Here is a 16,764-nt window from a genome sequence, read left to right on the forward strand (position 1 = left end):
TTGGCCCAGTACTTTTCCCATATGAAGGAATGTTTTGGCAGTCATTAGCATTGTTTTACTTTTTTAAAAAAAGAAAACACTGCAAGAAGAACAAGCACGTTATTTATGGGTATTTTTGAATATATGTTATTAAACACTTTAATATATCAGAATATTTTAAAATGACCACCCATCTCTGCTGAAGCTTGAGTACTGTAACTCTGACCCATAACTTTTCAGGAACGTCGAGTATTTCTGTTGTTTCCTTTCAAATGGATTAAAGGACACAATGTCAGCACAACTAACATAAACTGGTAGTTCTTGCTCCAGCCCTATGTTGTGCACGGCAGTACTTCCACCTTACTAAGTCACTTTTATTCCCCCCAAATATGTTGGTCAGTTAATTAGAGGCATACAAAGGGACGTTGGTATTTAAAAGTTTGAAATGAGAGAGCTCCTCAGCTCTGAGTCAAGGCATATTTTTTGCAGGAGAACCGCGTGCAGGAAAAAAATAGAATATACAGCTTTGCCTTTTTCTTTTCCTCCCGTGCCGAGTATTTGTATTTCACTAACGTACACGAGAGGCTTAATCAAATTACTTGCAGTGCTTGGTCTGTAGGAAATCTCCTCGTTTGGACGCTGGGACGAGGCGTTGGTGCCCGCCGCCAGGCGCGCTGCCCGCGCGGTGTCGGCCAGACCCCGCTGCCCCGGGGAGCCAGAGACCTCGTTAACTGCCGAGGCTTTCGGCAGCACGTGCTCCACAGGCTTGCCGGCCCAGCAAAGCTCCGGCGGTTGTGGAGGGCACTGGGATTACCTGAAGTGTTAGTTCGTGGAGAGATGTTTCTCATTGGAGATATTTTTAGCCTTCTTGTAAGATTCCTCAGAGTCAGCACATTGCTTTGTTCTGGAGTTTGAAAAATAGGTCAGAAAGGTGTGAGACCACAACTCATCGTACACTTCTGCTCATGGAAACCAGGTCTGGGTTTCCGTCTCGGGCCGTGGCCGGGTTTTAGCGGCGTCGCACCCACGCAGCTCTGATGTGTTATGTGCTTCATGCCCATCCATGTCTCCCAAGAGGATGAAGAGACTTTAAAGGCCAATTTGCCAGTTCCCGTAAGGGACGCCGCTCTTTGGAGCAGTCTGTTTGGGATGCTCACCGATTAAGGAGTAGGTAGGCTACCTCAGGAGACACACAGTGGTCTAAGAGGAGACTTTCATCCCTTTAGAGGCACGTAATTACCCCAAGATGGCTTATCTACCGGAGTCTGTGCATCCCTCTCCAGAAAGTCCTTCCCTGCTTTGTTTTCTAGCTCAATTTTTTTTTTTCTGGATACAAGCTGAGTGCTCCCAGGTAGCGTCAGCCTGGGAAAAACAAGCAGGCGAACTCTGCCCGTGTGCTGGTTGCAAGGTGCGCACATCTCCAGTGAAACATCCATCCGGCTTTTGTTGCTTATCCTGCAGAGAACTCCCGGATTATAAGAACAGAGAGAGAGGGGAGGAGAAGGCTATTTTAAGGCTGATTAATGATAGCAAGCGCGTAAGGAGAAGATAGTCCACATGTTTGGTCACAAGATCTGTTTTCTGCCGTAGCCTAGGCAAAACCTTCTGTTTTCTGACTGTTTGAAATCCTTTGGGCAGGAAAGCGCCTTGCGCAAGGCCACACAGAAAGGCTGTGGCAGGGCCAGGAACTCCAGTCGGGAATCTTGATTCCCAGTCCCGCCTGTGCTTAGGATGAAGTCACGGTTCCCGCCAGCGCATCTCCGAGCGCTCCGGCTCTGCTGGTTCCAGCATCGGCTCCTGGCGGCGTGGACGGGCACAGGCATCCCGACTCCCGTGGAGAAATCTCCCAGTCGAAGCACCGCGCCGGGGGCAGTTACACCCCGTGGGAGTGCGGATGTGCAGAATGCATCGCAAAACATTTTTTCCTTAAACATTCCCAGAGGAACTGACGGTACCTGCTGGGCCTTGCCCTGTGTGATCGGTGTCTTTAGCATGGTATGGAGCCAGAAACTCAGTGTTCCCTATCATTTTGTTACAAGCAAACCTGAATACGCCCGAGCACAACTCTCTCCGAGCAGTAGTTAAGCTGATCTAGCGGTGGCACTGCACCTGCAGTCACTGACTTTGAACAAAATTAGGAGAATTTCAGCCATAACGCCGCGCAAGAAGCCTGCCTGCTGGCATGGGCACCCGTCGCAGAGGCTGATGCTTGCCTGGGAGCGTGCTGGGTGTCAGCCCAGACCCCACGTCCTGGGCTCACCTCTCAGGAGCTCTTGTTGTAGAAACCTCTCAGGAGCTCTTGTTGTAGAAAAGAGCGATTTTAAGCTGCTACCCGGCACTGGTGAGCCGATCTTACCTTTCAAGGCAAGGGTCCCCATCTCGGGGGGCCCTGCCCGAGGTCCCTCTCCGGCACGATGGTGGGCGGCCTCTCCCCTGCGCTACGCACAGCACTGAGTTTTGCACCAACGGCTCCCATTTAGCACGCTTCAAAAATTTGCCACGAACTTCTCGCTTCAGCACCCGATTTTAAATCCTCATTAGCAGTGCTCTGCGTAAGTGTGCGCCGTTTGCCCTGGTCCCCTTATTTTGGTGATGACCGTTGTGTCCCTTTGCCTCGTAGCTGTGAACACGTGTGCCCTCAACAACGGCGGCTGTGAACACGACTGCGTGCAGGTGACGCTGGCGCAGCACCAGTGCCGCTGCCGGCACAATTACCAGCTGCGGGAAGACGGCAAACGCTGCGTCCGTGAGTCCCCTCGAGCACCCGCGGGGAGCTGGGGAGGCAGAGCTGCGCTTTGGCCCGTTATTCGGGGGGCAGCCGGGAGCTGGGGGGAACCGGGAGCATCCACTTGCACGCTCAGATGTCAAATAGCTCAGAGCGGGGAGTTCCTCTCCCGTAAAAACTCTGCGTGTTATATTGCCACAGACATACCCCGCAGCTTATTCTGCAAGGGAAGGAAGAGCGCAAGGAGTGTAGCCAACAAAAATGAAGTTGTATGAAGGCACACACTCCTGAGAAAGAGGAGGAAGAGCAGCATGTCGCAGCAGGATGGGATCTTCTCCCTCTGCTTGCAGACAGCTTTCTGGCTGACCCGCTCCCGGCTGCAGGAGGGAGAGACGCTGGAGGGGATGTAGAGCAGGAGTTTAATCTCCTCATTCAGAGCAGTTGGCATTCGAGAAGGAGGAGGAGGGAAGTCTTTAGCTGTGAAGTTGCTAAGGGAAAAGGAACAACGGGGGTATTAAAAATGCAGCAGTCAGCCGGGTTTTGCAGGATCTGTGCAGGTCCCGGAGCAGGTCGGGCATCGGCAAGCCTCTTCCCAGGAGCACTTGAAGGAAATTTGCTTCGTACTCGCTCTGTAATCTCTGCGGAGGGACATGCCCATGCCAAGCTGCTGCTGGAGAGGTTTTACTCGGATTAGTGCCTGCCTTTTGCAGGATATCACACCATGTAAATCCTCCTGCCTGGATGGAGCATTAAGCAGTAGCAGAGACTTTCTGCCTGGTGGAGGACCGTCCCTCACAGATCGCAGACTTTTTTTGCTAGGCATAACTGCTCGGTGCTCTCATCTCCCATAAACGTAATGCCAATAAAAGCCGGGATTAGTGCGAAACAAGCCTGCCTCTTCTGCTTTGGCCCGCAGTGAGGAACCCCTGCACCGACAGGAACGGGGGCTGCATGCACCGCTGCCACAACCACCGCGGGACAGCACGCTGCGAGTGCCACCCCGGCTACCGGCTGGCGCCCGACAATAAGGCCTGTGAAGGTAAACTGCCTCCCGCAAAGCTCTCACGGAGACAAACAACTGTGTGTCGGGGGTGGAGTAGTGCTCAGAGTGACTATCAGCGCTTGTGAGTTTAAGAGAGGGATGCACAAGCCTTCTGGGGGGGTGGCATGAAAGTGCTCTGTTGGTGTCTGTCCAAGAGCCCTGCTCGAGTTGGCTGGAACAGCACTCGAGTTTCATGTGATCCCATTTCCTAGGAAGCTTTGCAGTAATTCTGAACTCTTAGCTCTGTTACTTTGTTGGACCAGGCCCCAGTGAAGAACTCAGAGTGCAAGAAAACAGTGAAAAACTTGAAGATAGAAACAGTTGTCCCTTTGAAAGAAGGTTTGGGGCTCTACCCGCTTTGCTTATAGACTGCTCATCTCTTGCAGACGTGAACGAATGTCTGACAGGACAAGCCATGTGCGCACACCAGTGTCTCAACACTCGCGGCTCCTTCAAGTGTACCTGTAACCCGGGCTACGAGCTGGGGGCCGATGGCAAGCAATGCTACCGTGAGTACTGTCTGCAGCCCCGCTCAGGGCTGCTCTGCAGGCCAGTGTCTGCACGCTCTCCTCTGCCAATTGGCGGGGCCAAGTTACAGCAATCTTTTTTTTGAAGAATTTCACAAGCAGGTTTGGCGCTGTTTACTCTCCCACCAAGATAAAAAACTTTGTCCGATCTTTAAAGTTACCATGAAGCTACTTTTGCTGGTTTAGGCAATTTATTTGGAGCCATTTGGCTCCAAATAGGCCAAGTTCTGCTCTTGGGGACTTTGTTGGATGAGTTCAGTCAGCTGCAGATGTGTAACTGAGGGAGGAATTGAGCTAGTGAAGTGATCACATCTGCTCCCATCAAGAAAAGAAATAAACACTCTTATGCAAGAGTGAGCCAGACTGTCATAGATGGCCAGATGGCCATCTTCCTTCAGCTAATCCACACCAGCAGGGACAGTCCAAAGCAGAGCCATCAGCATCTACCGCTAGCAGCCCCATCCCAGCTGACAGCCACCCTGGCAGTCCCAGTGCTGGCAGCTGGTGTTACTGGAAGCTGTGATGCTCCACCTGTGCAGCTCCTGCAGCTCTCCCTGGGAGCCGGCCAAGGGTCTGGGGGTAAGGCTTTGCAGACCATAAATGGGTCTTGGAGGGCATCAAGCTGAGAGCAACGTGAGGAACCAGACTGATGAGACGCTATTTAAGAGCCTAAGCCTGTACACACCTTTCTTCCTAGGAACATGGTTTATCCCACACTGCAGATCCTGTAAAAAAGTGTCCCATAGCTCAGTTTCAGGTCAACTGCATGTTTACCTTCAGCTGTTGGGGTGAAGATGTACGATAGCCAGCAAGGTTTACAGAGGGTTGGATTAGGAAGCCAGGCCTATGCCTAATAACTCTTAGCTACCTCCTCACCTAGCACTGTGACTATGCAGCAAGGAGATTACCCTGCGTGGCTTCAGCTAGCTGTCCCCCAGGTGAGAAAAAGCTTAGCTCTATTGCTGCTCAAGTCTCGGTTTTCCAGGTAAGCCCCTGGTAAGAGATGCCGGCCCTGGAGGGTCACTTGTGACAGCAGGGACAGTGGAAGCACAAGCCCCACTCATGTTCCAGCGTGTCTCCTCAGTTAAGACTCATTGCCACAACCACTGACAATACCTCTGCTTTGGTGCCAACTACAGAATTAAGTAGCCTTCTTGCATGAAAGTGTTTCTCCCTGCCCCTTCCAGAATGTTTCTTTTATGCAAAACCCTGGTTCTTCTTGCATGAAAAGGAAAAAGGCAGAGGTACTATATTCATTTTGGGAAATCTGGAAGACAGTGTTCCACCATGGCACAGCTTTTGGTTTTGACAGGCGCAAATCCATTGGAAGCATCAAGCCCCCCTTCTTTCAGCCTCTTTGGGTCTGAACACACTAAAAACTCAAAAATGTTCTTGAAGGCAGAAATTGTTTTTCTGGGGTTCGTGACTGAGTCACAACTCCATGGTACAAGTTCCTTTTAGTTTAAAGCTTAATTAACTAGACTTAAGTTTACATAAACTTTGCCAAGCTAAGAAGATATATGGCTGCTATTGATGTTTGCGCCTACCATTTTTGACATGTCAGTAACTAACATTTCTAGCTGTAGGCATCTGGATGTTTCCGTCGTGAGCTGGATTCTGCTGTTCCCAATTCTAGCTGGCATCAGCACAGCTCTGTACTTGGGAAGGCTGAGCCAACTTTTGGTTGGCAGCACATACTGCAGCTTGTCAGGAACGGGAGCAGTTTTGTCTGCAGTCTGGTTCATCTCAGAGATTGTCCAGAGCCTGCTCCACCGCTCCGGCCCTCGGAGGCTACGTGGGGCGTTGCCTGGGATCCATGGGTTTATTTTTACACATCACTTCCCAGCGCAGCAGCGGCCTCTGCGCAAAACTATTTTCGTCCTTTCCCCACTGCAGATCACTTCTCAGCAGGGCTGCGCACACAAAAATGCACGTGCTGGAAGCTGCTGTGGGTGCCTGCTCGGGCACAGCGCCAGGGGAAGGATCCTAACCAGTGTGCCTTTTCCAGGGATAGAAATGGAGATTGTGAACAGCTGTGAAGCCAACAATGGTGGCTGTTCCCATACGTGCCACCACACCAGCTCTGGCCCAGTCTGCACCTGTAACTTTGGCTATCGGCTTGAAGAGGACCAGAAGACATGCACTGGTAAGGCAAGGGGAAAGGTACAGATCCTGTTTTCACAAGCACATCTCAAGTAATGATGAGGATCTCCCTATGTTAGTTCCTATGTGGATATGCACCACAAACAGGTTAACAAGGCTAGATGCAGATGCAAATTAGGAGCAGATGAGACATTGCTCTAATTGAGGACATCCTCAATCCTCCACTCAAGACCTACTTGGAGAGCAAATGCTGACTTCAGAACTAGTTAGTTTTGCCCTGCTGAAACTGGTCTAAGGCAGCACTGGCAGATACAGGGACTCGCATCTCTCTAAGCCTGTGTCTAGAAGGGATGATGCTGGAAACGTACCGTCTTGCCTGTTATCTCAAAGGCAGCAGCAGTGTAATTTGAGGAAATGAGTGATGTGGGCGAGTCAGTAGCTGCAAGCCAAGTGTAGCTCAGCCCCATCCGGCTCTATAATGTATGTGTCAATGGAGAGGTGAGGGAGAAATGCTCCGCGAGCTCCCTCAGTGCTATAAAGTTGAGGCATGCACTTCGTACTGCGTTACTCCCAGCCCTTTGCAGCAAATACCCGGTCACAAACCCCCCGTAGCGCTCACTAGCCAGACACTTCCCACACCCGTGTGGGCTGTGGTTGCCTCCTGTGCTTGCCACGTGGCTGTGGCTCAGACTCCAAGGCTGGGGGGTGCTTCCATCCCTCAGGCAGCCCGAAGCTGTAAGAAACAGCTTAGAACCTGCGGGAAGGATGGGGAGGGACTCTTTATCAGGGAGTGTAATGATAGGACCAGGGGAAACGGTTTCAAACTGAAAGAGGGGAGATTTATATTGGATCTCAGGAAGAAATTCTTGGCTGTGAGGGTGGTGAGCCCCTGGCCCAGGTTGCCCAGAGCATCTGTGGCTGCCCCGTCCCTGGAGGGGTTCAAGGCCAGGTTGGACGGGGCTTGGAGCAACCTGGGCTGGTGGGAGGTGTCCCTGCCCAGGGCAGGGGGTTGGAGCTAGAGGATCTTTAAGGTCCCTCCAACCCAAACCATTCTGTGATTCTATAAAATCCTGGTGCCCTTCCTGCAGGTTAGTGGAGGGTCTGTGCCTCAGGCAGTGCGTTGAGGCACTTATACCTAAAGACTTCTCTTTCTGTAAAACCAGCAAATAGGAGGTTTCGAGCAAAAAGTAACAGCGTTTAGTGATGCAAAACAGTACTTACACATTTCCGTGCCGTGTAGAGTTGCAGTTCACATTACTCAGGAAACAATTCTTGAATTTGTTTCTTCTTTGTTCGGTACCACTTTCTTCCTGCACTTTTCAAGGAGAACATCTGTCCAGGGCATCTGTTCGGAACAGACTCCTTAGCAGGCTGCTGCTTGTGCCAAGGGGAGCACAGAGGAGAGGAACCCAAAATCCCCAGGTCATTTGTAGCCCAGCAGTGCTATTTGTTTTCCTGCCGGTCCAGCCTCCTCTGGTGGCGGGGGATGCTTCACAGGCCCCACTACTACACGGGCACTGCAATAGTTCACTTCATTGTGGGCAAATGAATGCCCATAAATAGAAGGGGCTTGAAATTTAAAGTGCAGGATCTCTGCTTTCTCCCGGTTATCAGAGCCCATCCTTCAGAGACTGCGCTCTGAGGCGGTTTGAAGGAGCCATGCAGTTCTCACCCATCGACAACGGTGTTTGTAACAGGGCAAATCCAACAGCAAGAGTCAGTGTTACAGTTGGAATCACGCAGAACCTTTAAGAACAGTCTCAAACTGAAAATCACGGTTAACTTCCCACAGGCCCGTAGGATTCAGGATTCCTCTCTTGGCTGGGGAGCACGTTGCCAAGGATGATCTGTTAACATAAAGTCACTTATTTCAGAGGAAAGCAAGAACACTAGCTCAGCATTTGGCACTCAGAGCAGTCAAATCTTACCAGAACTAGTCACGGAGCAATTTTAACAAGTACTGTCACCACTGCAAATCTAGACGTGTATTAATACCCAGTGCCCTTTGTTTTTTATTTAGATATCAATGAATGTGACAATGGTTCTCACTGTTGTCAGCAAGACTGTTACAATTACCCCGGGGGCTACGAGTGTGCCTGCTATGCTGGATACAGGCTCGGCGCAGATGGCTGTGGGTGTGATGGTAAGCAGAAACATCTAGCCGGACTCCTGCAGGCAAAGCAGCCTTGCAGCACGGCAGGAGACACGCACAGAACGGGCTCCTCTCATTCTGGTTTTCTGTATTTTGTCAGCCACCTCAGTTTACTTGCTGTTAAGGCAACGCGGCTATTTTAACCCGTGCACTTGCCCGGCACAACTGAGGAGTAGCAAGGGGGCTTTTGAACACACTGGATTCCAACCAGGATATCTCAAAGTCAGTCGGTCCAGGTCCGACTTCTCCAATTCATAGAAATAATTTTATGTTCAACCTCAGAGGACAACATTGCCCATCATTTTCACCCAAGAGATACAGGCAAATAAAAACGTCTGTATAAAATACAGCCAAGACAGTGACTAACACAAGCGTTTAATAAAGAGAACAAGAAATTGTCCTACCTGGTTGTGAACAGCCAGGCGTTTCCTCCAGTTTCTCCCAGCTCATAGCAGTTCTCCTGTCAGCTCTCTGATGAGTTGTCTTCTTAGCATAATGAATTTGGGACTTTTTTTCCCTCCTGATGGGTTGTTCTCACTACCAAAGCTCTCCGATGACATTTCACAGGTGAAACCCCAGGTTTACCCACCTGTTTCTACACAGTTAGTGAGAGATGTGAGCTGAAACCCAGGGCTCCCTGAACCTCTTGGGCAGTCTCACTCAGTTTTTGGAGTCGGATGGCTTCCCGTGACTCCCAGAGAGGATGCCATCAGCCTGCTCCGGGGGCAGAAATGTATCTGGCCCCCTGTCCTGTACCGAGGGCCAGCTCCCGTTACGCTGGAGCATCCCGTGTTTTCTAGATGTGGATGAGTGCTCTTCCGACGGCGGTGGATGTGAACACACATGCCAGAACCAGCTGGGGTCTTTCCAGTGCGGCTGCGAGATTGGATACAAGCTGGATGAGGACCGAAGGAGCTGTGTCTGTAAGTGCATCGTCCCCGCGCTGCGGGGGTGAGGGGGGGCTGTCACTCACCCTGCTCCCCCCAGCAGAGCCAGGGCCAGCACAGGCCACAGCTCACTAGCCCCACACACCACCTTTTTCCCCTGACAGGGCCAGTCCTATTCCAGCCTTCCCAAAGAAATCTAAGGGATTTTGGCACAGCTACACTTACAGTAGTCTGCAGCGATGACTCCACACCAACCAAAGAACCAGACCCCTTTCCACAGTCACCAGCCTCTACAGTTTTTCCCTTATAGGAAATAATGGATTTCTTCTTTTTTTTTTTTTAAGCAGTATTATTTTTATCCCATCACCAAGCCCAACTATTGCCCAACTTACTCGCTTACAGGGCGGCCAACACCCCACTCGCTTCAGCCACCGGCCCCCAGCAGCGTTACCCAGGCCCCTGGAAAGGCTTTTGGAGGTCTGGACCCAGAGGAGCAGCACTCACACCCCCCTGCTCTGGCAAAACACCTGAGCCCCCTCCAGCTGGTGGCTTTTATAGGTCTGCAGCCCCTGCCTTGGCTCCCAAGTGTGCCTCTGCTCGGCTTGATTGCCCGGCGTTTAACCCTTGCCTGCCCTGCAAGGGAAGGGAACCAGCAGCTGTACCTGACAGATGCTCTTTCCAAAAGGAGATGCATTGCCTAATTTTGTTAGGTTGATGAATTTTCCAGAAAAAAACCCCACAACTTACCAGAAAACGCAAAGAAGCCGAGTGGCTCTGGTCAGAAAAACGCAGAGCGAAGGTGATGGGGTGAGTGTGAGCTCAGCGACCTGAGAAGCCAGAGCTGTGTGTCAAGGTCGAGATCAAGATCAAAGCTTCTCCCATAGATTTTGAAGTCACTTAGCTGGCCCGTGCCCATTCCAGCCACAACAAACAAGCAAACAAGTTGCAAAAATTTTAGAGGCGTCAATATAGAGGTTGGTGGTGCAAACCATGCCAGATCAGATGCACCGACCCAGCACAGATATTGCTGGTTTCCCTTTCTTATTACAGAGGTTCTGTCCTGCTATTCAGCTCTTGGAGATCTTGTCTCTTTTCCCACTCTGATGTTGTCGTCTCCTGCTTCCCCAGCGATCGAGCACCCTGTGGAAGCTCTGGATGGTCAGCGCCCCGTTATCCGCCCAATCCCTCACGTGGCAATCCTGCGAGATGAATTCACCCAGCTCTTTAATGACGACTATGATGAAGAGGAGGAAGAGATGGAAGCAAGAGGAGAGCACACACTTTCAGAAAAATTTGGTGGGCATTTTGCAGCGCTGGTAAATGACGTACTTTCCTTGGAAGTCTCCAGAATTAATCACGCATGCTGGGTTTATTTGTGTTTGGTGAGCAACAAGAGTTGTCGAGTGCCTTTTCTATGTACACAGGACCTGTGTTACAGCACAGATGCATTTAGCTTTGCCGCAGCCCGCGTACGGCGGGTTTCCCTGCCCAAACTCTCAGAGATGCCGCGGCAGCCCTGGGGAAGGGTTTTCACGGGCAGTGCCTCTCCTTGCAGTCTGCCTGGAGCACACCTTCGGCCCCGACTGCAGCCTGACCTGCGAGGACTGCCAGAACGGGGGCACGTGCAACGCGGAGGGCACCGGCTGCGACTGTCCGGCGGGCTGGACCGGCGTCCTCTGCAACCAGAGTGAGTGATGCCGGCGGGATGAGCTCCTCTCCTCCCGGCTCGGGGATGCCGGAGGCGGCGGCGGTGCGGGGGCTGCGGCAGCCGTCTGAGCCTCTCCTCTCCCTGTCGCCCCAGCTTGCCCGGCCGGCACCTTCGGCAGGAACTGCAGCATGGCCTGTCGCTGCCAGAACGGGGGCACCTGCGACCCCGCCACCGGCACCTGCCGCTGCCCCCCCGGCGTGGCCGGCGAGCTCTGCCAAGACGGTAAGCCCATGGCTCTCCATCGCCCTCACCATGCTGGGGGCTATCCCCAACCTTCTCGCCGCAGCCCTGGGTGGGCAGTGGGATGTCTCACCACACTGCAAAAAGGCAGGACGGCATCTCTGGGGGGCCCTGACATCGGGCACACAACACTGGGGCCTCCCTTCCACTTTCCTTTTTCTCCCCAAAACGTTTTCCTACAAGGAAACAGCCACAGTGAGTTGCGAGTGATGCTCCCGTGCCTGCAGAAGTGCCTCCTTTCTGTTTCTCTCAATGTGTTAGTAGAGCATTTGATGTAATTTGATAAATGGCTGTTACGGCCATCCCTGATGCCACTCTTTGATGTTCCAGTTGTGCTTCTCAGAAGCCTTAAAATATTTTCCATGGAATACCTGACAGCGCTGCCTTTGCAGCTGGGCACTGAAAGCATCTTTCAACCCTTTTGTTGCCCCGTCCCAGCGTGAGTGGCGCTAACACAGCCCTGCTCCGTCTGACTCCGTGGGTCACCTAGTCTTGTGTGGAAAAATGTCCTTTTAATAAGGAAAAGATGGTAAAGGGGATTCTTCACCCACAAAACAGTGCCGCAGGTAGTATGCCTTGTCTTTGCGCTGGAAGATCGTTGCAGTTCCTGTTTGCTGCTCAGCAGCGACATGGGCAGCCGTCTGCCACATTCAGTGGCAGACACAGAAAAGAATGTCAGAAATGGATATTCAATGGTAAATTTACAGAACTGTGGAGGTATTTTCCACTGAGGAAAAGCCAAAGCATTGGAAAGTTGTGACAACAGCAGTTACCCGAAGTACTGCAAAAGGAGGTGTCACTTGCTGTTGGTAGGTATTTGCTCTCCCAAAGAGTTGAAATCTGGGCGACATAATCTAAAAACACAGAAAGAGGGAGACGATAAGAGATTCAGACAAAATGACTTCAGACAAATGGTTAGGAGCATCTGGGAGCTATTACTGAAGGAGGAGACCAAAGCAGAATGTAAACGAATGCAAGAGATACCCCGACCTTTTCTTTCTGTAGGAAGGAGGTGATTGAGGGGTACAGAGAAAAAAAAAGGAAGGTAAGATTAAGGTAAACAATGCAGAACTGGTCTGTTGTCCCAGGGTGGCCTTTCCTCTGCTTAAACTCTCTGTGGTTCCTGTCATACGGGAGGAGGCACGTGCTGCCTGGACAGATGCTGGCTGGAGCTTTCTGCTGACACTGTCTGTCTGCCATGTGCTTCTAATATTAAGATCTTTAGCATAACAGAGAAAGAACAATAATTTTATTCTCTTGATAGTGCAAATATCACTGTTATTTATCAGTAGGAACTGCCCCATGGATTACTTTCTCCCCTATGAAAAGCTTGCCTTCTCCGAGCCCTGCAGGGTATGTCCCTCCCCAGCCAGTGTCCCCGGGCGAGGTGCGGAGCTGGTGGGCGCCCTCGGGGCTGGCGAGTGGCAGCAAGTGAAATGCACTGTGTGTGGACCGTGGATGCAGTGCCGGCGGCTGAAGCTATCCGAGTTTGAGCTGGTGTAGCGCATCTGATCGCTCCTGTCATTCCCATATTGCGTAGAGACACACGCACGCTCCCGCTCAGGAAACAAGCCAGCCGTCCTGTCCCCACTCCCTGCATCCTTTGCCGAGGTTCATTGCTGCTCTTGGACAGCTTTGGGTTTGGTATGGTTCTCCTGTGGAAAATGACGGGCTGAAATCAGCTCATCTTCCCAGAAAATCTCTCTCTATTACTAGGGTGCCCTAAAGGATTTTTTGGGAAACAATGCAGGAAAAAGTGCAACTGTGCCAACCGGGGTCGTTGCCATCGGATTTATGGAGCCTGTCTGTGTGATCCTGGCTTATACGGACGGTACTGCCATTTAGGTACGCTTGTCCTCTGCTTTTTTATGAGGTGTATGTTATTCTTAGATCACAGCCTTTCTAGGTCCCATCCCTGGGAAGGGCCAGCGCCGGGTGGCAAAGTTTCTATCCCATGCCCTGTGTCATTTCTGCTCGCGGGTCACTGACCGGCTCTTTCCCTCCGCTTCCAGTTTGCCCCAAGTGGGCGTTCGGCCCCGGCTGCTCCGAAGAGTGCCGCTGCGAGCAGCAGAACACGCAGGACTGCGACAAGAGGGACGGCTCCTGCCGCTGCAAACCCGGCTTCCGCGGCAAGCGCTGCGAGATGGGTGAGTTGCCAAGAAGCATTCACGGAGCATCCCCCGTTCTCCTCCCGCAGCCTCTTTCCCCCTAACACGTTTTATAGAATCACAGAATGGTTTGGGTTGGAAGGGACCTTAAAGACCATCTAGTTCCAACCCCCTGCCCTGGGCAGGGACACCTCCCACCACACCATACCGCTCCAAGCCCCGTCCAACCTGGCCTTGAACCCCTCCAGGGATGGGGCAGCCACAGCTGCTCTGGGCAACCTGGGCCAGGGGCTCACCACCCTCACAGCAAAGAGTTTCTTCCCCAGATCTCATCTCAATCTCCCCTCTTTGAGTTTAAAACCGCTCCCCCTCGTCCCACGGCTCCCCTCCCTGCTCCAGAGTCCCTCCCCAGCTTTCCTGGAGCCCCTTTAGGGACTGGAAGGGGCTGGAAGGTCTCCCCAGAGCCTTCTCTTCTCCAGGCTGAACCCCCCCAACTCTTTTTCTTAGAGAAAAGCTCAGCTTTCCACCCTCCTAAGACAATCTGAGCTCTCGTTATGTCGATGAGGCACAAACCTTGCTGTCAGCCTCGGTAACATTAAGTCAGCACGCAAAACCTGCCCAGCCGGGTGGGAGTGCCCCTAAATGTGGACGGTGGTCCTCATCCAGCCACTGTCCCCAGCCGGCGGCTCGGGTCAGTGCCCAGCGCTGCGAGCTGGGGCTGCGCGCTCTTCCAGGGCCATCGAGTAATGCCAGCTCTTCTTTCTTTTTAATTATGACTGCTAACAGACTGTGACCCTGGCTATTACGGGGATGGCTGCAAGAAGAAATGTAGCTGCCCTCCAGAAGTGTCTTGTGACCATGTCACCGGAGAGTGCTGGAAAGAGTGTCCCCCGGGCTACCATGGGGAGGACTGCGACCAAGGTAAGGCAGGGGCCCAGCGCCTGCTGCAAACTCACCTTCCGCACACATACAGACTTGTTCTTCACAAAACAACATGAAAGGGCCTCCTGAGTTCCTCTCGGACCCCCTCGCCCACTGCAGTTGGTGTAAGGAGTGGGAAGTTGCGATGGCTTTAGAGGACACCAGAGCTGCCATTTGCAGGGCTCCGTAACGCGCTGCAGCCTCTTCAAAGCGGGAAGCGGGATTTCTCACGCATAATGGGGCTTATTCAGAACAGGAGAACAAGGTCTCACTTTATCCTGCCGCTTGGGCATCTTTGCTTTTGTAGATGAAGGTGATAGATATCTTGTTATCTTTTCTCCCTCTTTGATGTCCTTTTACTTCCAGGCAATCCGTGCCCAGCAGAACGGTATCATATTTTCCGCTCTATTCTCTATTCCATATTGAAACTCTATTTGATCTTCAAGTGGAAAAGAAAATTTACATTAGGATTTAAACTTTTGCCTCAGTATGACCCTCCTGGAGCAGTTTTCTGCTCTTCACATAAAGGGCCAGTCGGCAGCGCGGTAACTCCTGCGCGGCTCTGGGTGTGCAGGGCGACACTCGGGCGCTGAGGGTGCAGCTTTTCAGGATCCTGGGGGATAGTTGGGGTGTCAGAGAGCGTGACTTTCCTCCAACAAAGGTGTTTTGGGTGAACCTAATGGCAGTGAGTCATTGGCATGAGGTGATGATTACAAAACATGAACACAGTCCTTGGGAAACAACTTCTGCCGGCCTCGGAGCTGATCAAGGGTTGAAAAGGCAACCTCCTCCCCCTGTGAGGCTGTCTGCTTCTGAATCACGCTTCGACTGGTTGGATCCGAGAGAAAACACAAAAAGCTGAACTCGTGAAGTCCACACTTGAAGGCACACTGCATGAAGAGAAGGCACGCTGCATGAAGAGAAAGCACACTGCATGAAGAGATGCCACACTGCATGAAGAGAAGGCACACTGCATGAAGAGAAGATACACTGCATGAAGGGAAGGCACACTGCATGAAGGGAAGATAGACTGCATGAAGAGAAGGCACACTGCATGAAGAGAAGATACACTGCACGAAGAGAAGATACACTGCATTAAGAGAAGGCACACTGCATGAAGAGAAGATACACTGCATGAAGAGAAGATAGACTGCACGAAGCGAAGGCACACTGCACGAAGAGGCTTGCAGTGGTCAGCATCTGAATTTTCACTCAGGCATCCCGGGAGTTTCTGCACAAACTCATGTTTAACCATGCACCCCATCCACACCCAACCCAGCAGTTACAACTATTAACCTAATTAAGCTGCTAGCACAGCGCGCGCTTATCTCGCATAACCCCACGCCCCGTAGAAGATAGCTGGTGTGCTGGTCAGAACAAAAGCTGCGGATGGCCACACAAAGGTCCAGTGCGAGCAGGCGCTGGCAGAGCCGAGGAGCGTTAGGAGGAGCGTTAGGAGGAGTGTTAGGAGGAGGGGTGCGAGCAGCATCTGCAGGCCCTGTGCCCCTGGCGGGGGTCCCACTGCCCCCCTGCGTGCCGGGACGCTGCTGCCCCCAGAGCCACGCGGCGCCTGGGCGGGCTGGGCGCTCTCCGTCGGCATATTTTTAAAAAGAATAAGAAAGGAGCTTAAGCCTGTAGGGGGGAGTCACAGGAAATAACACAAATATTTGTATAGAAATAGTAGGCTCTTGGCTGTTGTTCGGATCTGGAAATTATTAAAGGGTGAAGACAAACATCTGCCATCAATTAGCAAAGAGGAGGAATAACAAATACTCCACTGTGTCAGTTGAAGTCTACGCGCTGGTGTGCTTTTCCTCCCTGATTTGTGAATGCTGGTGTGTTTGCGTCTGCCGAAGCCTTACGAAATATTGGCTTCAAGTGAACAAAAAGGTCTGCAAGCATGGAGCTCTTCTGGGAGACTCAAATAGGATTTAAGGGCCTTCAGGTCTGAGGCCCTCAGTCAGCACATAATTAGCTATTGCTGAGTCGTGTCACGGGGTACAAAGAGCAAAGTGAGTGCTCTGGTACCAGCAGTGCCACCCTGGCATTGGGAGCAGAGGGAAGGAAAAGCGCTTACTCCTCTCATGGATGAGGATGCTCCCCCTTTATTGCTTTACATCGATGTACCTGCTGCAAACCTTGCTGCCTCTTAAGAGCCTGGCTTCCAGATTCCAGAGGCTTTCAGCCAGGGCAGTAAAAAGCTCTCAGAACATCTTCTCGGACTCAAGGGATGGCACGGGTTTGGGGGCTGTGAACCCGCTGTTCTCATGCCCGTGGGATGAGCCCATGTGTCTCGGCGGCAGAGCAAAAGCCCACCTTTCCCGCAGTGCTGCTGTGGGGCACAGCCCTGCCGTGGGGCAGAGCCCCGCCGG

General features: G+C 52.1%; 1 protein-coding gene across 4 annotated transcripts in view; it reads left to right on the forward strand.

The window, feature by feature from the left end:
* MEGF6 (multiple EGF like domains 6) overlaps positions 1-16,764 on the forward strand; it is a 110,083-nt gene that overhangs the window by 75,290 nt on the left and 18,029 nt on the right. For all 4 annotated transcript variants that reach the window (XM_054222108.1, XM_054222111.1, XM_054222110.1 and 1 more), the window contains 12 exons: positions 2,600-2,725; positions 3,621-3,743; positions 4,133-4,255; positions 6,282-6,419; positions 8,397-8,519; positions 9,329-9,451; positions 10,544-10,711; positions 10,971-11,102; positions 11,217-11,345; positions 13,080-13,208; positions 13,376-13,510; positions 14,258-14,392. In XM_054222108.1, the coding sequence (XP_054078083.1) occupies positions 2,600-2,725; positions 3,621-3,743; positions 4,133-4,255; positions 6,282-6,419; positions 8,397-8,519; positions 9,329-9,451; positions 10,544-10,711; positions 10,971-11,102; positions 11,217-11,345; positions 13,080-13,208; positions 13,376-13,510; positions 14,258-14,392 (1,584 nt within the window). The remainder of the gene's footprint in view (positions 1-2,599; positions 2,726-3,620; positions 3,744-4,132; positions 4,256-6,281; positions 6,420-8,396; positions 8,520-9,328; positions 9,452-10,543; positions 10,712-10,970; positions 11,103-11,216; positions 11,346-13,079; positions 13,209-13,375; positions 13,511-14,257; positions 14,393-16,764) is intronic.

The sequence above is a fragment of the Rissa tridactyla genome, chromosome 16, assembly GCF_028500815.1.
Source record: "Rissa tridactyla isolate bRisTri1 chromosome 16, bRisTri1.patW.cur.20221130, whole genome shotgun sequence".
Classification (NCBI taxonomy): domain Eukaryota; kingdom Metazoa; phylum Chordata; class Aves; order Charadriiformes; family Laridae; genus Rissa; species Rissa tridactyla.